Source organism: Physella acuta, unplaced genomic scaffold, assembly GCF_028476545.2.
Source record: "Physella acuta isolate Inbredline_101_S28 unplaced genomic scaffold, ASM2847654v3 ptg001554l, whole genome shotgun sequence".
NCBI lineage: Eukaryota > Metazoa > Mollusca > Gastropoda > Physidae > Physella > Physella acuta.
The window spans coordinates 233,732-261,678 of record NW_026733069.1 but is presented as its reverse complement, the minus strand read 5'-3'; the positions used below and the strand labels follow the sequence as shown (position 1 = coordinate 261,678).

The 27,947-nt window shown below is 40.4% G+C and overlaps 2 protein-coding genes across 6 annotated transcripts in view; both read right to left on the bottom strand.

The window, feature by feature from the left end:
- Positions 1-15,111, bottom strand: part of LOC131928836 (uncharacterized) — a 35,942-nt gene extending 20,831 nt beyond the window's left edge. Inside the window, exons 1-5 of the mRNA XM_059284971.1 lie at positions 15,018-15,111; positions 13,840-13,981; positions 12,690-12,799; positions 12,310-12,424; positions 11,703-11,830 (exon numbers count right to left, since the gene is read on the bottom strand). Coding sequence (XP_059140954.1) covers positions 11,703-11,830; positions 12,310-12,424; positions 12,690-12,799; positions 13,840-13,981; positions 15,018-15,048 — 526 coding nt within the window. The 5' untranslated portion in view covers positions 15,049-15,111. The remainder of the gene's footprint in view (positions 1-11,702; positions 11,831-12,309; positions 12,425-12,689; positions 12,800-13,839; positions 13,982-15,017) is intronic.
- A 9,911-nt stretch (positions 15,112-25,022) lies between these two features.
- LOC131928839 (paladin) overlaps positions 25,023-27,947 on the bottom strand; it is a 107,157-nt gene continuing 104,232 nt past the window's right edge. For all 5 annotated transcript variants that reach the window (XM_059284984.1, XM_059284980.1, XM_059284983.1 and 2 more), the window contains 3 exons: positions 27,514-27,654; positions 26,403-26,555; positions 25,023-25,905 (listed from right to left, as the gene is read on the bottom strand). In XM_059284984.1, the coding sequence (XP_059140967.1) occupies positions 25,762-25,905; positions 26,403-26,555; positions 27,514-27,654 (438 nt within the window). In that variant the 3' untranslated portion in view covers positions 25,023-25,761. The remainder of the gene's footprint in view (positions 25,906-26,402; positions 26,556-27,513; positions 27,655-27,947) is intronic.

Sequence of the window (27,947 nt, the reverse complement as noted above, 5' to 3'; positions counted from 1 at the left end):
AATTGATTTCATGGCAATATAGTTTCTTATATTGGTATTAGGACAAGGTACAAACAATATAATTTCTATATGTAAATGTAAAGGTATATGTTTGACGACAGTAAGACAATAGCTGAATGTGTGGTTAGATAACGTCTTTATGGTGTGCGAAACAAGATTTCTTTTAAGTGTTTGTGAGTGGTATTTTTAGTTGATGATAACGTCTGCGGCTATGTCTGATTCTCTAGTGTAGTAGGCGCTGTATTTTTAGTAGGTCTGGTAGATTTAGTATGTGCATTTGGTGTGGTAGATGTGGTGTGTTTAGTTTATGGAATAGGTGCGGTAAGTTTCATATAAAAAGTATGTGTAGTAGATGTTGTAAGTGTGGTAGGTTTAGTACATGAGGTATGTGTAACAGGTGTAGTAGCTGTGGTAACAGTGGTTGTAGTAGGTTTGATGAAGTCGTACGCCAACATCTACACAATAAAGCACAAACTTACGCGCAGGCAAATAAGAAGTCTTCCTGTGTGTTGGAGCTAGTTGCGATGTCGTTCACCAATTGGGCGGTGCACATGCCGAGAGTTCTAGCACATTCTCCCTCTAAAACACAATAAAATACGACATTGTATATTTACTTTTTACATGACCTCCATCTCCTTAACACAAATCTACCCAAAGTTTCCTATACCTATAACTACTGTCCTCGCAGTACCTTAGAACGCCATCTATAGGAACAAGCTAGTTACGATTATTCCCGTCAAAATACGAGATGTTTATACCTATTCTTTTTCCGAGAATAAAATAAAACGAATGGGACTCGTTCAAGGGATCAGGGCATGATTATTTTTTTTGTCTCAACAAAAGTTAAACAATCTAAGCACTTTTTGTTGGGATCAATGTGACCAATTCTAAATCTTTGTTGTGACTCACTTATAAACAAAGCGAAAATATGTTTAGCTGAGTGAACCATGTAAAAATGTTTCCTTACGACATCCATCTAGCAAGTCATCCTGGTCAAAGGCGGAGATGACATCTTGGATCATGGAGAGAACATGTGGGGAGCAAATGTTGGCAGCAGCTAGCTGTTGGTTGCACTGGGTGAACTGTGTCAGGGCGCTGAATGGCAAAGTGAGTTTTTTTTATTGTAAACTTTGCAGTGAACTGTTTGTATAACAAACGAAAAAATTGATGTAAAAATATTATTAAAAACGTATTGTTATTCGTAATTTAATTTTTACAAGAAAAACTAATTTTAAATATATAATGCAAATTGATAAATCTTTTAACATGCTGCATTTTATGGTGAATCGTAATGTTAATCTGACTTTGAAGTTAGCGACCAGAACTGTTTTGAAGCACTTGGATCTAGTATACACAAACACAATTCAAAGTTACCTATACAAATAATTAAAGCTGGCAATGCTTCAGACATTCTGCATTGTAAATTGCTGAATTATTTTTCTATTAAATAATGATTCGCATTCTTTACTCTTAGACATAACTAAATCAAAATTCGTTTCAGTTGCTACTAGTTGGCGTTTCCAATGTGCCATTAAATACATAGACTACTATTCTATTATTTTTTTTAAAAGTGTAAGTAGCTGTATCTACTATAGATCTGTAGATCTATACTTCCGGGCACTAAGCTAGCATCGACTTACGGGCAGGCCTTTGTGCCTTGGTTGTTCCTGATGTCGCCCTCAATGGTGTAGAGGCTAGTCATACAGGTGCCGAACTGAGTGGCACAAGGGGTGACTAAATTCTGGCCAGGTCCTCCTGGAATACAGAAATAGGTGTAGACAGACAAACAAGCTACACAAGGTTGAACTACAAAAAAAAAAAAAGAATATCAGGACAATTTCCAGGTAAATGTGTCATGTAAATGAGACATGTTAACTTGCAAGTTAAGTTACTTGCTAAAGATGTTAGAATTGACGGCAAAGAGGATGCAATATATTAACTATTAATATCGAAAATTATTATTAAAATATTTACCAGTTGCTGTTTTTAGACTTTGAAGGTTTTGATTTTGTTTACAATAGCAGACAAACTCTAAGAAATATATACCAGTCCCTTCAGTCTTGCCACAGTTTACAATGACAAACTTTAGAAACTTTATACCAGTTCTTTATATAAATCTTACCACAGACTCCGTCTACTATGGGTGTGACGAGAGCTTTGAAGGGCTGAAGCTCGTTACACGCATCGGCATTTGGTATTTTATTGAAACAGTCCGTCATTGTTCTGTAGGCTCTGGAATAGAGATGAAAGATCAGTCAGAAATGTGATCGTATGATAAGTCAAAAAGTACAGGCAAGCCATAAGCTAGAGGCCAAATTAAAGAGAAAAGGTCGTCAAAATTAGATCATACGTTGATTGAGAGGCCCATACAAGTAATATAAATATTATACTATGAAAAAAAATTACATACTATAACATGATTTGCTAAGTAGGCTTACAGTCCTTAACTAGAAGAAATTGGAGAAGAAGTCCTGGGAAGAAAAATTGTAAGCCTTATAACTCTGGACAAGATGACTTACAACTATGGGCAAGAAGACTTACTTGCATCCTCCAAGGAAATCAAATTCATCGAGCTTCTTCCTGACCAAATCCTTAGAAGCGAAGTAACATGTTTGAGCGACCCTACCGCAGTCAGTTGTGGGATTGGGCGGATGGGGTTGGGCCAGCCAGCTCCCATCAATAGCTGAAGGAATATATATATATATATATATATATATATATATATATATATATATATATATATATATATATATATATATATATATATATATATAATATTTCAGTTTTAAGAAACACCAGTTGTCCTTCGATAAATAACTGTGAGTTTCAGAGGTCGTCAATTAATTACGTCATGTTTGTTTGACGATTTTTTTCCCTCCCCGCTTTCACACATCGTCACAAAAGCCAGACCACACATCTAAAAAGACAACACATCTCAGCCAACATGTTTTTGTCTGTTAACAACACGGATTTCGTCTGAGAATGGGACTGACCACTCTACTTCACTTGCCCCGTGTGCCGTCTAGTCCAGAAAGGCAAGTTTATCATTCGCATCTAAAATGAAGTCACACCTCACTAATTGTAGTCGACAAAAAAATTAGTTGTATTTGTGAAAATAAGTAATTTAAGTATTAGGAAAGAAACTCTGCATGCAGTCCACTTTTATGATTAGACAAATAAATTAGGCGGTAATGTTAGTGCCTGTATTATAAAGTATTGATGACGTCATCATTATTGTGTTTTGTTTTCGGCACAATATTTAAGATTCTAGTTTTACTCTAGAATCAATGACATCATTTTATTGTACATACTTTTCCGGTGTTAAAACTTTGTAAGTTTTGTTTCATTTTGGTAAATTCCTATTCGTTTCAAGTGACGTTATTATATTTCCCTGAAAAAGTTTTTAATTTTTGTGTAAAAAAAGTATTTATTTTTAACTTTTATAATTAATGGGGTGTTTCTACAAATGAATATATCAATAAATTAATTATCGTCTTTAAATATTTATGTGTATAACATTTTGGAAAAAAAGATTTTCTCTACATAAATACGTATTTTACATTTCTAAAATTCTACATATAGCTTCCGCACAACCGGAAATATTTGATTATAGACAGGCTGATAACAGAAACTTATGTAAGTTGAAACATTTGAAAACTAATCTGGGTAGAGGGAATACAAACTTTAACAAATACCTTAAGAGAGGAGATAGCTGTGGTGATTTAATCTTCTATTAGTACACGATCTTTTTGCAACGTTATATTCCTTGCTTTGGAATGAATTTTTACTTTATTTGAGAAAAGTTTGCTTTGAGTAAAATCGAATGATTTAACATTGTGAAGTCGTCTATTAATCTGGTCGGTAGATCAGGAATTTTCAACTAGCATTCTATACATGCTAGAAGGAATCGAGATTTATGACATTGAACAGTTTCATAATAGGGGCGTATCACGTAATAGTGGAAACGGAAGTAAATTATTTGGAGTTCTTCGGGAGAGAGGGGGGGGGGTGGGAGGGAGGGAGGGAATATTATTGCGTAACACACTACTTCCGGTCACCGGAAATTACTCAAAAATTTGACAGAAACTAAAGAGATACGTTTTACAACTGTTTTACTTATATATGAAATTTCGTCTATCAGAAACAGTACTCAAGTAATAGGCTTCTGAAAAACCGAAAGTAAAATTAGTTCTCCTTTTGGTTACCGGATATTGCCAAAGAGTTGATACAGAAGTACAAATTTAATATAAAACTTATATATGGAATTTCATCAACCTAGCTATAATGGTATCAAGTTACCACGTTCGCAGACAGGCACACACATACACACACACAAACTTAGCTATTTTGTTTGTGTGTGCATGTGCATGTAAGTGCGTGTGTATATGTCTGTCATTACGTATGTCTATCAACACAATAACTTGAGTACCATATCAGTTCTGTTGACGAAATATTATGTAGAGGTCTAGAATCGTTGACAATGCATTTTGTCATTTAATTTGTCATTATTAGATGGAAGTTATCTTTTAAAAAATTAATCAGTACCCTTTATAAAGCACGCATTTTTTATAAAAGCGAATCTATTCTACTTTTTAAAATTGCAATATACCAGAAAGTTATTGGATAATACTGCCACTTTATTTAAAAACTAGCCGTCGGTAACTATATATTTTAAAGCTATACTTGTTAAAGAAAAATATTTTATAAAATAGTTATTGGTCAAATCGCTATGTGCTTTACTACACGTTAAACGATATTAGCGACACAATAAATGAAATGCCTAAATAGCTAAAAATCCGACACATTTAAAATAAGATAGGCTACCAATATCTATTAGAAATACTACATTATATACATTATTTACATTATTAGTCAACACACCACCATATTAAATGCAAACACTTATTTAGAGACTTAAATGATTCCGTAAAAAAACCAGCTGTTCAATGGTATTTATGTTTGTTATTTAAAAAAAAAATGTGTAATACTTTTTCTGGAGAAAATCGAATACATTTTATAGCTTTAGTCTTGAGATGTAGATCTATAGATCTAGATCAAATTTGAATGGAATAGTTCATTTCTTCATATACTAATAAACAGGGAGTGATCTCCACTAAACTTTCTCGAATATTCTTATATAAAACAACAGGGGATGAGAACTCGGGCTATAGACATGATTTTTAATCCATTTTAAATACTTAAAGTTTTAAAAATAGAATAAAATCTCGTAGACAAAAGATTGCACACCAAGTGAACGCCAAATAAAAAAAGTGCATAATAGTGCGCAATATTATTAGTACTTTAAAAATTTACATTAGTTTTTTTAGAAATCGGAAGTAGCGTAAATTAGTACTTGCGTGCAACGGACATTACTCAAAATTTGACAGAAGGTAGAGAATTAGATCTTATACTTACATGTGAAATTTCATTTATCTATCTGAAATAGTACTCAAGTTATAGGCTTTTGAAAAATTCAAAGTAGAAAAAGTACCACTTCCGGTTATCGGAAATCGCTCAAAAGTTGATACGGATCTACGATTTTGATAAAATACTTATATATGAAATTTCATCAACCTAGCTATAACGGTACTCAAGTTATCGTGTTTACACACGAACAGACAGACAGACACACAGACATACGGACAGAGTTGCAAAGCCCAGTTTTTCAGACTGGATTACGCATAAAACCTCTTAATTTTGATAAAATCTGGATTTATCATTTTTGCCCGATTAAAATAAGTCCTCTATACTTCGGATGTGATGAAGGACTGAGGTGTAATACGGTGAAAATAGTTAAAATTTCAAGTGATTTTTGTGCACGATTACAATACTTTCTCTATACTTCGTATATACGAGAAAGTAAAAATGAGAGATGACGCCATCAGTTTTGTGTACTTTCCGTGAATTAAACATGTGACATGTTACGTCATTGTTTTTTTCGTTCTTGTCACAACAATAAACACTTTTACGGTTGCATAATTAAAATGTTTCTACATTCAAATATGCCTTTATTTTTATATTCCTTCTTTAAATAAAATTTAGTTTATACATTTAAAACATATCTAATAAGGATCTTTTCATTTTCTTAAACTGCCTTTTCTCGTTTTCCGATTTGATGAAGTGTTCTAACGTTCTAACTATCTATTTTTATATTTTGTATGGGGTGTTGTAGGTTGGGTTTTGGTGTATGGGGATAAGTTTTATTGATGTAGACTTCTGTTTCACAGCTGTCACAGGTTTTAAAATGTGTATTGCTTCCTGCTTTGTTTCTGTAGAGGATTTTTGTTTTACGAAATAAGGCTGCTGGCCTTATGTTCAACCCCTAACCTACAGGACCAGGGTGCTAGCTTTCGTCTGACCACTACCCACGACGTACTTCCCTGCTTAGATGAACCAGCCAGGAGTTTACACTCCCGCTGGTATAGCTCTGGGTGGTTTTCAGGGTACTAAAGCTGCCAAGCCGCATGGCTCTAGCACAGGATGTCAGTAAATATTATTGGGATCCTTTAATGAAGTGTAGCATCCTCAACATATAATGCCCATCTTAAAAACATATTGGATCACATTCCGTGTAAACTGTATACATTTTGTTAGATATTCTCATAAAACCTATTATAATAAGTTCTTTTTTTTTTCAAAAATAAATGTGCGGTTTTGTCACAAACTTCTGAAAATGTGCTTGTATGACGTGCATACCCCACAAAGAGTGAAAATTTGACTTACATTCCACGCCACACAGAGGCTTGATGATTATGTTCAGCTTTTCCTCATAGATAGAGACCGCGCTAATGGTTGTGTTGCAGGTAGAATCTTGTCTAAGACCTTCAAAGCAGGTGATGCCTATATTGGCACGTCTGAGACAGAACAAGTGAAATTTTAATGTTTGTATGTCGGTGTAAGATGGAGCCGTCAAATGTGTAAGTGTGAAATGTGGAGGTGCAATGTAGATATAATATGGAGGTGTGTAATGTTGAAGTGTAAATCCATGGTTTTTGTTTAATTTTTTTAGAAATGAGCTAAGAAAAAAATTAAGACAAGGGTCACTGACCTACAGTACTCATCCTTTTTCAAGTCTTGGCTGACCCAGTTGACGTAAGTTTCTGTGGCGGCACACACTCTCATGCGGTCGTTGCAGGTTCCGATAGCAGCTGGAGAAAGAGTTTTTTCATTTATTTATCAACAGCTTAACTATAGCAACGAAATGGGGTACTGGGGCACAATTGAAATCAACTCATGTAGCCCATGAAGTTAAACGTTTATGATACACTAGCGTCCAAAACAATCAAGTTATACTGTACTAGTGGTCATAAAATTTAAACATTGATGGTGCACTAGGAGAAGATAACCCGATTACCTCCACAAGCAGGAGCAATGTCCACACCAAGTTGTGTCTCGGTGTCACTGACCAGGACATTTTCTTTAGAGCAAAGGGGATCTCTCCTGACAAAGTCAAAGCACTTCACGGCAGTGTTTACCTTCCTGCAAGGAACAAACGATTATATATATATGTATATATACATATATATATATATATATATATATATATATATATATATATATATATATATATGCAATGTATGTCTGTCTGTCTGTTTGTTTGTCTTTTAAATTGAGAAAATTTTTGGGGAGGTTTCTGCGCAAAATGTTTTCAAATTCACAGGGGTGGCGCCCCGGCAGGGCGTAAATTGTTTTTTCTCTGTATACGGTATATATTTTTAAAAAGTCGATTTTGGTTTTACACTGTTTATCCGATCGCCATCAAACTTTGGTGAGTTCATTAGAACATTCCAGGGAAGGGTTCTGTAAAAAAAAATCATTTTTAATTTCGCAAGGGCGGTGCCACAGGAGGGTGCGATTTTTCTCTATATACGGAAAATAAAAATAAAACTCGATTGCGGTTTGACATCGTTCATCCGATCGCCATCAAACGGTGTGGAGTTAATTAGAACACTTCAGGTGACGTTTCTGTAAAAAATCTTTTTATAAAATTACGCAAGGGCGGCGCCATGGGATGGTGGGATTTTTCTCTATATACGGTTTATAAAAATAAAAGACGATTGCGTTTCGACACAGTTTATCAGGGTGCCATACAACTTTAGGGAGTTGATGAATACTTCCGAGAAGGTTTCTGGGGTGGGGAGAGGGAGAGGGTGTGGTGGTGGGAGGAGGGATTTAATTTCGCATGGGCAGCCCCCCGGTAGGATGCGATTTGGCGCCCAGGTCTTTCCCGTGAACGCTATGGCGACTACGTTCGGTCTAAACAGTGTAATAGACGGTGTGATAGGATGGGGCGCTACAAACACTCACTAAATTGAATCAGGCGTGTCCGCCGGCGCCCTGGGAGGATGCGATTTGGCTGCAAACAGTTTCGGCGCCCAAAGGCTCACATGGGCCGCTGAGGGCCATGTAATACGTTTATTTTAATAATCAGAAAAATTAACCAAGGTTAGATTAACTGGGATGTTTCTTTTTGTCCGTAAAAAAATCCAAACAGTTTCGTCACTTTGCGAATGATGCAATTTGCATCTATTTTTAGACAATCCAATCAGAAATTGAGATCGCGCATCTAATAATAGACCATTAGTAACGTTAACATATTGCATCAGTCAGACTGATGTTTAAAACACGTCAAATAATTTGTTTACGTGTTGAAGAAAAAAATCCTGTTCATTTGTGTCACTTTATCGAATGATGCAATCTGCATCATTGTTAACTGGGTGCTATTTGGCACTCTGGGTTATCCTATGAGCACGATGCCGCCTGATAGTTTTAACGATGCGGTTGTGTAATCGGGGGTGTGGGGGGGGGGGGCTCCTGAGAGCGACCCTCTACGTCCCTGACACATGGGCGAGCCCCGAATTGTGTACTACCTCATTATTTCGGTGAGTGATTAATGTACACTCTAGGTTTTCATGCGGTAGTGTAGGTTAACCTGTGTCCCGATATTTATCCAAGCGTAGGCATTGTTTACATTTAAATAATTCACTTTTAGAAAACAAGGTCACACGTCTAAGAATATAAGATTGGTAACGCAAGGATGAAACGCTTCTTATATATTTCTTCGGACTTTCTTCTATTCCCGCGGCAACGCGCGGGGGCGGGTACGCTAGTATATATATATATATATATATATATATATATATATATATATATATATATATATATATATATATATATATATTTGTGCATTTAAATACAATGAGGTGTTACTGGAACAAATTTTAAGGTACCAACCCGCAGAATATAGCTTTGTCCGTGTTGGTGTTCATGGACTTGAGAACTTCCAGATTGTTGACACACACCATGATACGATCAGCACATGGCCCCACGGTGGCTGTAGGGAATAAATGGAACTTCTGCGAGTTATAGTTACCACAATACTTTTTTTTTGCTTTTTTTTATACATATACACACACATACACCCACTCACAAATACACACTGCAGTAATCTGACCAAAAACCAAAAAGTAAATCGTGTGCCCGGATATTGAAAACGTACGACAATGTTCTTTCGTTTCTTCCGTCTCTAGGTCCGTCCTCAACTTGTCGATCATAGCCTTGACCGAGTCTCTGCAAGCCAGACCAGCTGTACACTCCAGGAATCTGGCCGACACGCTGTAACAAACTTATTTGGCTAGAGTAATATGCATGACATGAGATACATGACATCAGACACACCACATTTGAAGAATAGCATTAAACACATCATATCAAACACATGGCATCAGACATGACATCCGAAACATGACATCAGACACATTAGACGTATGACATCGGCACACAAACCAAAAGACTCACAATATACGCCGTCTTAACTTACTTGCACCGTCTAGCGACGTCTGTGTTAGGTCCCAACGTTACTAGATCGGCCTTGCAGTCGTTCAACTCCTGAATGCAATCGCTGCTCCTTGGATCTGAGGTTGAAATATTTGTTATAAACTAGCTAACGCGTAGCACAAAATAATGCATCCGCTGAAAGTTTTCAAGTAATTACTTAGGCGCTTAATACCGCCTCTGTGTGGCTCAAATAAAATATTAGCAGGGATGTCATAAACTTATATATACAATTTCGTAAAGCTTAACGATACTCAAATTTATTGTGTTTACAACTCAGACGGATAGCATTGAAAAAGTAAGTTCTTTTCAGGTCCGGAACGTTACAAAACGTAGAAATGTTTTTCAAAATCTCGAAGTTTTTTTTTTGTTTTTTTTACGATTACAATGCATCTTTTATATTCAGAATATTATGCAGTAAGGGTGTCTAAAACGGCGAAAACTGTTTAAAATTTGGTTAATTTGTGTGTACGATTACAATACTTCTTCTATACTCTGTATACCAGAAAGGAAAATTAAAATTAAAATTTAAAAGGTCCAAGTAAAATGGGCCAACAACTTACTACAGTAGTGGTTGACGTAGACCTTGATGCTGTTGACCATTTCTGTTGTCATTGTTGAGCCGTTAACAGAGGCGCAGGCCAGGGCTTTGGCGTTAGCGTCCACACAGGCGAGAGCATCTGCGGCTTGTCTGGAAAGATGTTTTTAAATTGTAGAACCGACTTTGACATTGACACTCGTTTATTAAATAACCAGTAAGAATGGGTTAGACTTAAATTAGAACAATGCTGCCAAATGGTAAGATGTCTAAGTATTACAGTTCAATATACATTTAATTGATGTCAAAATAGTTTGCTGTAATGAAGGTATGGGTGACTAGGTACAAGATATACAATACCAATGTGTAATTTGTAAACCGTCAAAGACAATTGGACAATAGCTGTACGCAGGGTTTGATAACATGTTCACCAATAGTGTGTGAAAATGGATTTGTTATGTGTTTGTGAGTGTAGTTTCTAGTGGCTATTGATGATAAAAGCTGCCATTTTATCTGTATCCAGTTCAGTAGGCGTGGTAAGTTTAGCGTGTAAAGTATATTTAGCATGTTTGGTAGGTGTGATAGGTGTTGTAGGTGTAAATGTTGTAGGTGTAGTAGGTGTGGTAGATTTAGTATGTGCAGTAGGTGTGGTAGATGTTGCAGATGTAGTGGTTTTGGTATGTTTTGTTTGTGCAGTAGGTGTAGTACGTGTTGTTGGTGTTTGTATTATGATTAGTATGTATAGTAGGTGTGGCAGATGCAGTTGGTGTGTTTGTTAATATTAGTATGTGCAGTATGTGTGGTAGGTTTAATTTTGTGCTCCAGGTGTAGTAGTATATGAACTACTACGTGTAACAGGTGTAGTAGCTGTGGCAACAGTGGTTGTAGTAGGTATGATGAAGTCGTACGCCAACATCTACACCATAAATCACAAACTTACGCGCAGGCAACTGAGAAGTCTTCCTGTGTGTTGGAGCTAGTTGTGATGTCGTTCACCAATTGGGCGGTGCACATACCGAGAGTTTTAGCAAATTGCCCCTCTTAAATATGAAATTTAAAACACCAAGTGGTTATGCTCGTTCAAACGCGTGTTGGTTTCATTATTTCTTAGACGAGAACTGGTTTTGTTCTTCCAAAAATAAAATACAATGAATGTGACTTGTTCTATACATTTTCAGGCGATCGGACATTGGATAGGATTTTTCTTTCTCTATTACGATGTGAGCATTTTTAATTGGGATCAAAGTGATCAACATACAAGCAAGGTGAAAATATGTTAAGCCTAGTGAACCTAGTGAGCCTAGTGAAGCAATTAAAAATGTTTCCTTACGGCATCCATCGAGCATCTCATCCTGGTCAATGGCGGAGATGAAATCCTGGATCATGGACATCATAGAGCCGGAGCAAATGTTGGCAGCAGCCAGCTGTCTGTTGCACTGGGTGAACTGTGTCAGGGCGCTGAATGGTATAGTGGTTTTTTTTTAATTGTTCGTAAAGAAGCTATTCTATAACAAACTATAAAAATTGTTCTAAAAATAGAAATATATTGCATATCAAAAACGTATTATTATTCATAAATAAATCATTGCCAAAATTAAGGAGTTTTAAATATCTGAGGTAAATTAATAAATCCTTTAACATGCTGCATATTGTTTAATGTTAATCTGACTTTGGAGTGAGCGGTCATAACAATTTTAAAGCACATGAATCTAGTATACACAAACAAAGTTATTATTTTTAAAGCTGACAATGTTGTTTCAGTTATAATACATTATAAATTGCTGAAATATTTATTTTTTTCTATTCCAAAAACTGGCCACGATTTGCTTTCTTTACTCATTCAATACATCGACTCTATTCAGTTATTATGGGAGATTCTTAGTAGCTGTATCTAGTGTAGATCTATTTTCCCGGGCACTAAGTTAGCATCGACTTACGGGCAGGCCTTTGTGCCTTGGTTGTTCCTGATGTCGCCCTCAATGGTGTAGAGGCTAGTCATACAGGTGCCGAACTGAGTGGCACAAGGGGTGACTAAATTCTGGCCAGGTCCTCCTGGAATACAGAGAGAGGGGTTGTCTTATGCTATGTCAGATAAACAAGAGACACATTCTTGAACTGAGTAAAATGTAAGAACTTGAGGACAATTCCAGTAACGTTGTTCACTACATGACAGGTTGATCCAGATCCAGAAGGTTAATTTTTGCCTCTTCACTGTCGCAGGTAAACGTGGCAATTTAACTTTATACCAGTCCCTTTAATTCTACCACAGTTTACGTTGGCAGATCAACTTTAGAAACTTTATACCATTTATTCTTACCACAGACTCCGTCTACTGTGGGTGTGACGAGAGCTTTGAAGGGCTGGAGCTCGTTACATGCATCAGCATTTGGTATTTTATTGAAACAGTCCAGCATTGTTCTGTAGGCTCTGGAATAGAGATGATAGATCAGTCAGAAGTTTGACCGCATGATAAGCGTGAGGGTGGGGTAAAAAAGAAGAACCACCAGTTTTGAGAGTAGGGATTTGGTTGGTTATATGAATGTGTCTATTTGTATGCGTAATGTATACTGTAATACACATCCAGTCCGGGGATTGTACTATGTTATCGTCTTCTTTAGAATCGTAGCCTGGCACAGTTTGGAATTAACACAAGTCCAATTCAAGATATACTTTATTTCTTTATTCACACAAATCAATTTCCTACATCTACCTAACTACATCCTAAGTGACCGGTCAACTCCTATATTTCTATTGGTCTAACTAACTAAGCTATACTCTGTTTCTGCTAACTTCTACTTGACAATAGGCGAAGCGCTAAACTAGAGGCTAATTTAGAGATTTCAGGTCTAGCCTTAAACCAGCGACTAAATTAGGAGTACAGGTCAGGTCAAAATTAGATCACAGGTAAACTAAGAGGCACATACAAGTAATATATGTGAGCGGGTGATTGGATGATTTATTTTGTATTATATTTTTGTGTGCGAATCTGTGCGTGAATGTTCTGCTGCACAGCGGCTACGGGGCTTCCCCTTCCGACCAGTCACAGGGTATTTAAGTCCGAGTGACCGCCAGCATTAGTCCTTTTTCACCTTATAACCAGAATGTAGTTCTGGTCAGTTTCTGTGTGGGCGCTTGGCGCACCTCGTGCGTGGAGGTATTTGTTTTTATAATATTTTATTTGTGATTTGTATGAAATCGACCGCCGATGTTTCTCGTTTTCTTTCTTTTTCGACTAAAACGAGATAGCGGGCATCGGCATTGGTTTTAGAATTGTAGTAATAGACATTAGTATTAGTTTTTTGTATTTTTATCTAGACTAAGGTTAGGGTTTAACCACCGTTGGTTTTACCACGGTTGCACTGACCGGACCGTTTAAATAAGGAATCCGTCAAAAAGTCCTAGGGAAATAGACTTCAAAGCCTTTAAACTCAAGGCCGAAAAATGTTACTACGGGCAAGAATACTTACTTGCATCCTCCAAGGAAATCAAAATCATCGATCTTCTTCTTGATCAAATCCTTAGAAGCGAAGTAACATGTTTGAGCGGCAATACCGCAGTCAGTTGTGGGATTGGGCGGATTGGATTGGGCCAGCGAGCAGCCAGCAATGGCTAAAGGAAGGTTTATATTTTAAATTTCACGTTAGTAAACATCGTTATTGATATCACATTATCGCTCAAAAAATATTTGAAATTTAGGCATTTAATGATATAGATAATAAAATAAACCGGGAGTGATCTCCCCTAAACTTTCTCGAATATTGTTATGTAACACTACGGGGGATGGCAAATCGGGATACAGACATGATTTTTAATCAACGAGCCGACCCGCAGCGTATCATACGCCGCTATTTAGTTGTTTTATTTTCTACTTTTCAGTAATTCATAATTTGTAAATTCGACAGTACCAATGCTGCCACTGAAAATATTTGCTTTAAAACACTACCCCCCCCCCCCACTTTCCCCTAACCCCGACCCTACAACCCCCCCCCCCCGTGAAAGCAGCCTCCTCTTAGTTATTTCTTAGTTACCTCCTGTAAGTTTAAAATCGAACTAAATTATCTGCCCCTAATAGAAACCCGGCTGTACGGCTCTTCGATTCGTAAACATTTAGCTTTGTAAAAATTTAGAGTGAACACCGCTCACCAGACAATGTTGGGGTGGGGTGGGGGTGGTATTGATAGTGATAGAGAGAAAGAGAGGGGACTGCAAGGAGGCGCTTGCAGCTTGTTTTCTAACTGATCCCAGAAGAGAATTATATATATAGATTTTTAATTACTTAAAATAGATGTTTTACTTATATGTGAAATTTCGTTTATCTATCCGAAACAGTACTCAAGTTATAGGCTTTTGAAAAACTAAAAGTAGAATGTTCCACTTCCGGTTATCGGAATAAGCTGATAACTTGATACAGAGCCACGCATTCGATATAATACTTATATATGAAATTTCATCAACCTAGCTGTAGTAATCGTGCTCACAGGCATATACACACAGAGAGATACATACGGACAAAAATTGCAAAACTAAGTTTTTCCGTCTTAGGAAGGTGTTAAACGTCGAGATTGGAGAAAAATCTCGATTTTGATTTTTGTACAATTACAATACTTCCTCTATACTTCGGTATACGAGAAAGTAAACAACTTACCGAAAATTACTAAAATTACAGCGGGAAACATTTTTGTGACTTTCCCCTCGAACGGTGGACAAGATGTGTTGATGGGCAGACCCCGTCACCTACGTAATTTATTCTTTGGCCCCTAACTTCCCAGCGAGCCAACTCAAACCAGATAAATATCTCTTTAGAAGGGCTGATAAAACTTTGATTTAGTGGGTTTTTCTTTTTTTTTGTAAAAAAAAAACAACAAAAAAACATCGCTTATTTTAAAGCAATCAGCTGGATAGCGGTAAAAATTTGGCAACACTGACTCAATGGGGATGTGATATCCCCCACTGAGGTGTAGTGTTTTAAGGGCTGACCCTGAGAGATAACACAACCAACGGACGCTTCTTGCTGTCAGATCCTGATTTATTGCATACAAAGTGCAAGTACTAGTACTAAAACCAGTCCTATGACGACAAGTCCAATGACAAATCAGTGTACGGCATATATCCCTTCATTAAATCTATACATCCAAGTTAACCTATGCCCATGTCAGCAACAGAACGGTCCTAGTCATCTACAGCCTGGGGTTTGAATGCCGCGGACACAGGCGCTATTACCCAGAGTCCCAGAGGTCAAATTACATGGGAACACGGATATGTGTTACAATTAATAATAGACAGCTAAGATGGACTATCGTTTTTACCAATCGCGCTCTGCTGCGATCTACTCCAAAACACGAGAATAAAAATATGGGTTTCATCAACGCGTTACAAATCGGGTATTTTAGACGTGTGAACTTGTTTTCTAAAGCGGGGTTATATTATGTATGAAAAAGACAGCGCTATATTTGGCAGAACTTAGTTATTGGGGCGCGGGTTTGTCCACACTACCACTCAGTCACCACAAGGCCAACTGTTTGAAAGCTTTCAGTGTACGTTAATCATCCTTCGTAAGGACAGCTCAGGTGTCAAGATTATCGCTAAGCGCTCTCGAGAGCCGCTAGTTACACTACCGGAAGTGCGTCGAGTACGATTCTTGGTTCAGTTTAGTCATCGATTGTAACGGTCCACCGTTTCCTAAGTGTAGGATTCTCTTTAAAACGAATATAGGTGTCCTACTGATTATAGGGGACCCCAGGGCGCTCCAGGCAACCGACAGCTGGGGTGACTAAGCCCCCCCCCCACCCCTTGTTGCAGTTTAACAGTTTAACAGTTCAATCATGAAGTACCCCTGATCCCTTGTGTACGAGTCCCAAAAAACGGACAACATATGTTGTACCAGCTTGGAAACGTGAAGATTCTAACCGTCATCAATTTCAGTAGCCTACGTATCCATAATGTATGCCGCTCTTTAAAACAAATGTAGGCGCAACAGTGCTCAAGTGAATCACTGGGCGCATCGGGTCGTACGACAACTAGGAAGACGGAGGACGTACCTGGCTCCGTTTAGTCAACGATTGGTGTAGCCCACCGTAAGCGTTGATTGTGACTCTTTAAAATGAACGCAGATATCATAGTGCTCTTGGTGGAGCCTGGGGCTCTCAGGGTCTCACGGATACGTTTCGAGCAGTTTAACAGTTAAATCAACTAGTATGGCTAACACAATGTATTGGACGCCACATCAAGGGATCCCAGATATTAAGATAGCGACTGGGAAACTCTGGACGCCAAACTGAATCATAACGTCTGGATGCCGACTCACCAAAAAAATAAATTGTTGTCGCAATTTTCTGAAGAGCTTCCCAAAATGCGTCGGTGAATGGATGTGAGTGTCGCAATGCATAAAAGACACACATACTATATATATGGACGGACTACTCAAGTGACTCTCGTATAGACGGTCTACCCAAGTGACTCTCGTATGGACCGTCTACCCAAGTGACTCTCGTATGGACGGTCTACCCAAGTGACTCTCGTATAGACGGTCTACCCAAGTGACTCTCGTATAGACGGTCTACCCAAGTGACTCTGGACAGTCTACCCAAGTGACTTTCCTATGGACGGTCTACCCAAGTGACTTTCCTATGGACGGTCTACCCAAGTGACTTTCCTATGGACGGTCTACCCAAGTGACTCTAGTATGGACGGTCTACCCAAGTGACTCTGGACGGTCTACCCAAGTGACTCTCGTATGGACGGTCTACCCAAGTGACTCTGGACGGTCTACCCAAGTGACTCTGGACGGTCTACCCAAGTGACTCTCGTATAGACGGTCTACCCAAGTGACTCTCGTATAGACGGTCTACCCAAGTGACTCTGGACGGTCTACCCAAGTGACTCTCGTATAGACGGTCTACCCAAGTGACTTTCCTATGGACGGTCTACCCAAGTGACTCTGGACGGTCTACCCAAGTGACTTTCCTATGGACGGTCTACCCAAGTGACTCTCGTATGGACGGTCTACCCAAGTGACTCTAGTATGGACGGTCTACCCAAGTGACTCTGGACGGTCTACCCAAGTGACTCTGGACGGTCTACCCAAGTGACTCTCGTATAGACGGTCTACCCAAGTGACTCTGGACGGTCTACCCAAGTGACTCTCGTATAGACGGTCTACCCAAGTGACTTTCCTATGGACGGTCTACCCAAGTGACTCTGGACGGTCTACCCAAGTGACTCTCGTATGGACGGTCTACCCAAGTGACTCTCGTATAGACGGTCTACCCAAGTGACTCTGGACGGTCTACCCAAGTGACTCTAGTATGGACGGTCTACCCAAGTGACTCTCGTATGGACGGTCTACCCAAGTGACTCTGGACGGTCTACCCAAGTGACTCTAGTATGGACGGTCTACCCAAGTGACTCTGGACGGTCTACCCAAGTGACTCTAGTATGGACGGTCTACCCAAGTGACTCTCGTATGGACGGTCTACCCAAGTGACTCTGGACGGTCTACCCAAGTGACTCTCGTATGGACGGTCTACCCAAGTGACTCTGGACGGTCTACCCAAGTGACTTTCGTATGGACGGTCTACCCAAGTGACTCTAGTATGGACGGTCTACCCAAGTGACTCTCGTATGGACGGTCTACCCAAGTGACTCTGGACGGTCTACCCAAGTGACTCTCGTATGGACGGTCTACCCAAGTGACTCTGGACGGTCTACCCAAGTGACTCTCGTATAGACGGTCTACCCAAGTGACTTTCCTATGGACGGTCTACCCAAGTGACTCTGGACGGTCTACCCAAGTGACTCTCGTATGGACGGTCTACCCAAGTGACTCTCGTATGGACGGTCTACCCAAGTGACTCTCGTATAGACGGTCTACCCAAGTGACTCTAGTATGGACGGTCTACCCAAGTGACTCTCGTATGGACGGTCTACCCAAGTGACTCTGGACGGTCTACCCAAGTGACTCTCGTATGGACGGTCTACCCAAGTGACTCTGGACGGTCTACCCAAGTGACTTTCGTATGGACGGTCTACCCAAGTGACTCTAGTATGGACGGTCTACCCAAGTGACTCTCGTATGGACGGTCTACCCAAGTGACTCTGGACGGTCTACCCAAGTGACTCTCGTATGGACGGTCTACCCAAGTGACTCTGGACGGTCTACCCAAGTGACTCTCGTATAGACGGTCTACCCAAGTGACTTTCCTATGGACGGTCTACCCAAGTGACTCTGGACGGTCTACCCAAGTGACTCTCGTATGGACGGTCTACCCAAGTGACTCTCGTATGGACGGTCTACCCAAGTGACTCTGGACGGTCTACCCAAGTGACTCTAGTATGGACGGTCTACCCAAGTGACTCTAGTATGGACGGTCTACCCAAGTGACTTTCGTATGGACGGTCTACCCAAGTGACTCTAGTATGGACGGTCTACCCAAGTGACTCTCGTATGGACGGTCTACCCAAGTGACTCTGGACGGTCTACCCAAGTGACTCTCGTATGGACGGTCTACCCAAGTGACTCTGGACGGTCTACCCAAGTGACTCTCGTATAGACGGTCTACCCAAGTGACTTTCCTATGGACGGTCTACCCAAGTGACTCTGGACGGTCTACCCAAGTGACTCTGGACGGTCTACCCAAGTGACTCTCGTATAGACGGTCTACCCAAGTGACTTTCCTATGGACGGTCTACCCAAGTGACTCTGGACGGTCTACCCAAGTGACTCTCGTATGGACGGTCTACCCAAGTGACTCTCGTATAGACGGTCTACCCAAGTGACTCTGGACGGTCTACCCAAGTGACTCTAGTATGGACGGTCTACCCAAGTGACTCTCGTATGGACGGTCTACCCAAGTGACTCTGGACGGTCTACCCAAGTGACTCTAGTATGGACGGTCTACCCAAGTGACTCTGGACGGTCTACCCAAGTGACTCTAGTATGGACGGTCTACCCAAGTGACTCTCGTATGGACGGTCTACCCAAGTGACTCTGGACGGTCTACCCAAGTGACTCTCGTATGGACGGTCTACCCAAGTGACTCTGGACGGTCTACCCAAGTGACTTTCGTATGGACGGTCTACCCAAGTGACTCTAGTATGGACGGTCTACCCAAGTGACTCTCGTATGGACGGTCTACCCAAGTGACTCTGGACGGTCTACCCAAGTGACTCTCGTATGGACGGTCTACCCAAGTGACTCTGGACGGTCTACCCAAGTGACTCTCGTATAGACGGTCTACCCAAGTGACTTTCCTATGGACGGTCTACCCAAGTGACTCTGGACGGTCTACCCAAGTGACTCTCGTATGGACGGTCTACCCAAGTGACTCTCGTATGGACGGTCTACCCAAGTGACTCTCGTATAGACGGTCTACCCAAGTGACTCTAGTATGGACGGTCTACCCAAGTGACTCTCGTATGGACGGTCTACCCAAGTGACTCTGGACGGTCTACCCAAGTGACTCTCGTATGGACGGTCTACCCAAGTGACTCTGGACGGTCTACCCAAGTGACTCTCGTATAGACGGTCTACCCAAGTGACTTTCCTATGGACGGTCTACCCAAGTGACTCTGGACGGTCTACCCAAGTGACTCTCGTATGGACGGTCTACCCAAGTGACTCTCGTATGGACGGTCTACCCAAGTGACTCTCGTATAGACGGTCTACCCAAGTGACTCTAGTATGGACGGTCTACCCAAGTGACTCTCGTATGGACGGTCTACCCAAGTGACTCTGGACGGTCTACCCAAGTGACTCTCGTATGGACGGTCTACCCAAGTGACTCTGGACGGTCTACCCAAGTGACTTTCGTATGGACGGTCTACCCAAGTGACTCTAGTATGGACGGTCTACCCAAGTGACTCTCGTATGGACGGTCTACCCAAGTGACTCTGGACGGTCTACCCAAGTGACTCTCGTATGGACGGTCTACCCAAGTGACTCTGGACGGTCTACCCAAGTGACTCTCGTATAGACGGTCTACCCAAGTGACTTTCCTATGGACGGTCTACCCAAGTGACTCTGGACGGTCTACCCAAGTGACTCTCGTATGGACGGTCTACCCAAGTGACTCTCGTATGGACGGTCTACCCAAGTGACTCTGGACGGTCTACCCAAGTGACTCTAGTATGGACGGTCTACCCAAGTGACTCTAGTATGGACGGTCTACCCAAGTGACTTTCGTATGGACGGTCTACCCAAGTGACTCTAGTATGGACGGTCTACCCAAGTGACTCTCGTATGGACGGTCTACCCAAGTGACTCTGGACGGTCTACCCAAGTGACTCTCGTATGGACGGTCTACCCAAGTGACTCTGGACGGTCTACCCAAGTGACTCTCGTATAGACGGTCTACCCAAGTGACTTTCCTATGGACGGTCTACCCAAGTGACTCTGGACGGTCTACCCAAGTGACTCTCGTATAGACGGTCTACCCAAGTGACTCTGGACGGTCTACCCAAGTGACTCTAGTATGGACGGTCTACCCAAGTGACTCTAGTATGGACGGTCTACCCAAGTGACTTTCCTATGGACGGTCTACCCAAGTGACTCTGGACGCTCTACCCAAGTGACTCTAGTATGGACGGTCTACCCAAGTGACTCTCGTATGGACGGTCTACCCAAGTGACTCTCGTATAGACGGTCTACCCAAGTGACTCTGGACGGTCTACCCAAGTGACTTTCGTATGGACGGTCTACCCAAGTGACTCTGGACGGTCTACCCAAGTGACTCTCGTATGGACGGTCTACCCAAGTGACTCTCGTATAGACGGTCTACCCAAGTGACTCTGGACGGTCTACCCAAGTGACTCTCGTATGGACGGTCTACCCAAGTGACTCTCGTATAGACGGTCTACCCAAGTGACTCTGGACGGTCTACCCAAGTGACTCTGGACGGTCTACCCAAGTGACTCTCGTATGGACGGTCTACCCAAGTGACTCTCCTATGGACCGTCTACCCAAGTGACTCTGGACGGTCTACCCAAGTGACTCTCGTATGGACGGTCTACCCAAGTGACTCTCGTATGGACGGTCTACCCAAGTGACTCTGGACAGTCTACCCAAGTGACTCTCGTATAGACGGTCTACCCAAGTGACTTTCGTATGGACGGTCTACCCAAGTGACTTTCGTATGGACGGTCTACCCAAGTGAATCGCGAATGGACGGTCTACCCAAGTGACTCTCGTATGGACGGTCTACCCAAGTGACTCTCGTATAGACGGTCTACCCAAGTGACTCTGGACGGTCTACCCAAGTGACTCTCGTATAGACGGTCTACCCAAGTGACTCTCGTATAGACGGTCTACCCAAGTGACTTTCGTATGGACGGTCTACCCAAGTGACTTTCGTATGGACGGTCTACCCAAGTGACTCTCGTATGGACGGTCTACCCAAGTGACTCTCGTATGGACGGTCTACCCAAGTGACTCTGGACGGTCTACCCAAGTGACTCTCGTATGGACGGTCTACCCAAGTGACTCTCGTATGGACGGTCTACCCAAGTGACTCTCGTATGGACGGTCTACCCAAGTGACTCTGGACGGTCTACCCAAGTGACTCTCGTATGGACGGTCTACCCAAGTGACTCTGGACGGTCTACCCAAGTGACTCTCGTATGGACGGTCTACCCAAGTTACTCTGGACGGTCTACCCAAGTGACTCTGGACGGTCTACCCAAGTGACTCTCCTATGGACCGTCTACCCAAGTGACTCTGGACGCTCTACCCAAGTGACTCTCGTATGGACGGTCTACCCAAGTGACTCTCCTATGGACCGTCTACCCAAGTGACTCTGGACGGTCTACCCAAGTGACTCTCGTATGGACGGTCTACCCAAGTGACTCTCCTATGGACGGTCTACCCAAGTGACTCTGGACGGTCTACCCAAGTTACTCTGGACGGTCTACCCAAGTGACTCTGGACGGTCTACCCAAGTGACTCTCGTATGGACGGTCTACCCAAGTGACTCTCGTATGGACGGTCTACCCAAGTGACTCTGGACGGTCTACCCAAGTGACTCTGGACGCTCTACCCAAGTGACTCTCGTATGGACGGTCTACCCAAGTGACTCTCCTATGGACCGTCTACCCAAGTTACTCTGGACGGTCTACCCAAGTTACTCTGGACGGTCTACCCAAGTGACTCTGGACGGTCTACCCAAGTGACTCTGGACGGTCTACCCAAGTGACTCTGGACGGTCTACCCAAGTGACTCTCATATGGATCGTCTACCCAAGTGACTCTCATATGGATCGTCTACCCAAGTGACTCTCATATGGATCGTCTACCCAAGTGACTCTCATATGGATCGTCTACCCAAGTGACTCGTCCACCTACTCGTTACTCGAGGTGAGAGCATATTATACTCCATACAGTCAAGTTAATCTTTTTACCCGTTAAGCACTAATAAACAAATCAGATCAAGATGATAACAAAATTACAAAACAAGTAATAGGGAAAGACAATTAAATGAAACAGAACAGCTATTCTCGAATTAAAACCAGTTTAATAGAAAGTCATCATTCTAGAATTGACAAGAATAAAGAATTTTTTTTTCAAAGAATTTAAACAGCTATTATAGTTTAACAAGCAATATTTAAATAATTAATTAAAAAGTTGTTATGTGAAACAAGGTGTATGAAAGGTAAAAAATACATAGGTTTTTATTTTACAGTGGCTTTACATAACTATACAAGGAATCTGAATAGAAACAATGTCTAGTCTAACTATGAGTTCAACCATTACTTCTACACTTGTCACGTGATAATCTGAGCAGACGACGGGTCAGATTTTGACATACATGAATATATACTCAGTCGTAATAAAATATATGTGCTGTCGGACTAAGAAAAATTTTACGATGTGTGGGAGTAAAATAAAAACATTTGGTCACAAAGTGTTGAAATTGATCTGGCATGTTTACATTGGAACTCTAGGCGGGGCGCACGTTTAAAACAATTGGTTGACACAATAAAATAATAGTTGAAAAGGGGTCGTCCTTAAATTTTGTCTCGCTTTTTGTGTGTGCGAATTTTACTACATCTCAGGGTTGTCACACTTCGTCACAAAAACTCATGCAAATCCACTAAATGGACCTCACTCCTGAGTTAAAATCCCCCCCCCCACCCCCACCCTCAATTGAAATTTTTCTCTAAAGGAAGTATCATTAGCTACTGTTTCATAATTTTAGCGTAGACGGTTAACGATTTGATCTAGTGATTTAATTACAATTTATTTAGAAAAAAATATATGCAAAGCTAAACTAGCTCATCCCCTTTTCCATGTCTTCACTAAAATCCACACTCCTCGACTTTCAGAGTGGCGTCATTTAAGGACGACCTCTAAATAACTCGGTTAGTACAACTAATAACAATATTACCGATTATTTAAAAAAAAGTAAATAATTACGTGTGATTATTTGCACACAAAAATAAATTAAAAATATCAGAAAGTAAATCTAGGGGAACAAACCTAATTTTATGACTGTTTGCTATAGATACGTGTTGACATTAACTTTAAAAACAAAACCAACTAGCAGCTGTCGTTGAGCTTGTTTGTTAACATTTCCTGGTCTCTTTGTTCTTGTTCAAGTGAAGTTAACTCTAAGTGTTAGTCGGGTAAAGATCAACATTGTTCTTTAACATCTTTAAATGTTTTTTTTTTGTGATGATATTTTGCAACGTGTACATTAGATATTAGATATAGGGATCCTCAATCACATTTCGGGATCTTCCCTCACATTTCGGGATCCAAAACCTATTGGGATCATCTAAAACATATTGGGATCCTTCTATTTACTGCGGGATCCTCTGATGCCATTGTTCAACACATATTGTAATATACGTATAGGCCTACATGTAAAATGGGGTCCTCACTATACGTTATTTTTCTCACTACTGAGTGGGGGTAGATCCCCGCACATTTTGGAGTAGATCGCCACACATTGTGATGTAACACCCCACACATTGTGATGTAAATCCCCTCACATTGTGGTGTAGATTCCCTCACCATGCAGTGTAAATCCCCACATTTTGTTGGGTAGATCCCCACACATTGTGAGGTGCTCTCCATCACAAGAGGTCCTGTCCAACAATGTACAACAGCACGGTTATAGAGTCAGCAGCAATCGTGACTCGAGAGTTTTGTGACTCCCACAACGAGTTAGCCTGGAGCTTAGTTTAGCAAATATTTTAGCAAGTATGTAAGGCGTGGGATTTGAATGTATTAAGAAAATCAAGGGAGGTAATTCCCGTGGAATCTTTGACTGGGGTTTTAATATTGGTTTAAATAAATAAACACAGTTTCAAAAAGTTTAGGTAAACATACATGAGTGAAAAACATTGAAAAAAACATCACAAAACTGTATGTACATATCTGTGTTATATTTTATAGTTAGTACAAAGATAAGTTTTAACTAGTGAAGAAAACTGAATTTTATAACATGCATTACCTAACATCCATTTTGTCTAAAATAAAATCGATTTATGCATTGTATATATTTGGCCATTTAGGCTTGTATATCACATTTATCACAGGGTCTTTGTTATAAATAAACCACAGTGCAGCAATGTTCATTAGCTTAGCTGGTTGACGAGGTGTGTGGCTAAACCTGTACTTAGCCAAGTCGTTATGTGACCAACCCTATACTTAGTCAAGTGGTTATGTGGCCAACCCTCTACTTAGTCAAGTGGTTATGTAGCCAACCCTCTACTTAGTCAAGTGGTTATGTGGCCAACCCTCTACTTAGTCAAGTGGTTATGTGGCCAACCCTATACTTAGCCAAGTGGTTTTGTGGCCAACCCTCTACTTTGTCAAGTGGTTATGTAGCCCACCCTCTACTTAGCTAAGTGGTTAAGTAGCCAACCCTCTACTTAGCTAAATGTTTATGTAGCCAACCCTTTACTTAGCCAAGTGGTTATGTGGCCAACCCTCTACTTAGCCAAGTGGTTATATGGCTAAACCTCTGCTCTACATCCCTAACATCCTTTAACCGCTAAGATAAATGGAAACTTTCAACATGAACTGAATAATGGCAGCATTATATCTTAACTTAATTTAATTAAGAACATAAATAACTTGTGTAGTTGTAGATCAATTTACCAAACTCACTATATGTGTTCGGAAATTGATGGAAAAAGTGCATTAAAAAACGAGTTCTCGACTCTAATTCTCGGAGATTCGCGCACATAGTTTAATACTAATTAGGGTTTCAATACTAGATTAAGTGAAAATATTTTGATTTCAGTCTGAACAACGGGGCCCAATATCGGGCAACAAACACCCTCTCATGATTACAATCTGAACAACGGGGCCCATTGGGCAACAAACACCCTCTCATGATTACAATCTGAACAAAGTGGCCCAATATCGGGCAACAAACATCCCCTCAGGCACTAGACAAACAACCCGGTGAAAGGCAACTTTTGTTGACGGTCCAGGATGCGGTTCTTTAGCCGGCTGAACTCGGAGGGCGCCGTCTCGAGGGTGAAGAAGCCCAGGTTGTCTAGTACCTCAAACACCCCCGCTGGCGCCGCCACCTGTCGATAGAGATTGTTTTCATTAGCTGTCTGCAGTTGTTGGGGCAGGATTGGGCACGTGACATACAATTCAAATTGTGGGGAAGTTTTGGTCGTCGACTGCAAGTTTCGTTATTTAACAATTCTATAGACAGTCAAAATATTATACAATGTTACTTCCCATTAAACGTGACACATTTAATGTATGGGGAATTTACTTATTAAATATTTATTAAAGGAATCGCAGAGCCTTATTTAGTTGAAATGAAAAAAAAATTTTTATATAGGTAATTTGTGAATTTATTAACCAGACCTTACCTCTGTAATACTATGTGTGAACGCTCTGTCCTAGCGACTATGACAATGAAAATGACAATGAAACCAAACCTCACATGTACTCTGTACTAGAGACAGTGACAGTGACAGTGACAGTGACAACGACATTGACATTGACATTGACATTGACATTGACATTGACACTGACACTGACACTGACACTGACAGTAACCAGACCTCACCTCTGTCATCCACTGTGTGAATGTCCTCTGGAACTGGCCGTTTTTCTCCATATGCAGGTAGGCGTTGTACAGTATCAGGTACAGGTACCTCTCCAGGTAGTCATAGCTCAGCCTGTTCAGGTACCTCTGGGTGGCTCCACTGGACGATTTAGCCTAAGGTGTTGGAAACACGTGAAATTTGACGATTTAGCCTAAGGTGTTGGAAACACGTGAAATTTGACGATTTAGCCTAAGGTGTTGGAAACATGTGAATTTTGACGATTTAGCTTAAGGTGTTGGAAACGTGAAATTTGATGATTTAGCCTAACGTGTTGGAAACACGTGAAACGACGATTTATTTTATAATCTTTGAAATGTGACGATCTTTCTAATAATCTTTGAAATTTTACGTTTTATTTAAAATCTTTGAGATTTGATAATTTTTTTATATTTCTTTTTTTTTTTAATCTAAGCTTGCTGCACCAATGGCCAACAACAAATTACAAGGCTTTGTTATGTTAATACACTCTGTTCAACATAGTCTACCTAATGTGTGTAGGGATATTTGAGGTATAGTTAGTATAGTAGAGTTAACATAATAAAGTATAACAGTTAAGAGTTAACATAATATAGCAATAGTATAGTAAACATGATATAATATCAGTTAAGTTAACATAACAGTGCAACAGTATAGTTAACATAATATAGTACCAGCATAGTTAACATAATATATTACGAGCATATTTTACATAATATAGTACCAGTATAGTTAAGATTAAAAGGGCATGAGTATGCGGAAACAGACGTTTTAATTGAAACAATCTTGTTAGGTATAAAGAGGTATTTCAAGGCAAGGTAGGTTTTAATGGTATTTACAGCTTAAGTTCAAAGGTGATATAAATTATACATCAGTTCAGTCATAGTTACCTTGATAAAGGAATCTATCTATTAAAACGGTGCCGACATGATTTAATTATCCAATTGGACTCTAACTTTAAATTTGTCTAACTTTTTTTTAATAAATAAACTAAGACTATAAACTTGGCACCCCGTATTACAGTAGATAAAGCAGGACCTTAAATTTGTCTCACTATTTACCATTTATATACTAAGAATTTAAACTTTTGCTGACCTTGTTAAAGATGACAAAAATGACCTCTCGAAGGTGAAAGTGCATAGGTGACATGGTTTCAAAGAGACGATCCAACACCAGGTCGACTTCCCTTTTTACCTGGTGACCCTCAGGTAACATCCAGATGAGTTTCTCTACCACCTGTTGGTTAAAACAATACACGTGTCATGTGACCGGTGCACCTGGAAGGTACTCATGTCAAGTGCACCACAAGAGAAACAATTCACAGGTTCCACGAATAGCATGGGAAATAAGTGCCCTCACACATAGAGGGAGATAATTCAAATCAAGGTACATAACGCTGGTAAATTAATACTGTTTTTGTGATACCCGATTTTTATTGTTAAAACAATCACTATCTACCCAAATTATTATTTAAAACTTAATTCTTTGTTTCTCCCTTATAATCGATTACGTTAGTAGTTTTTTTTTTA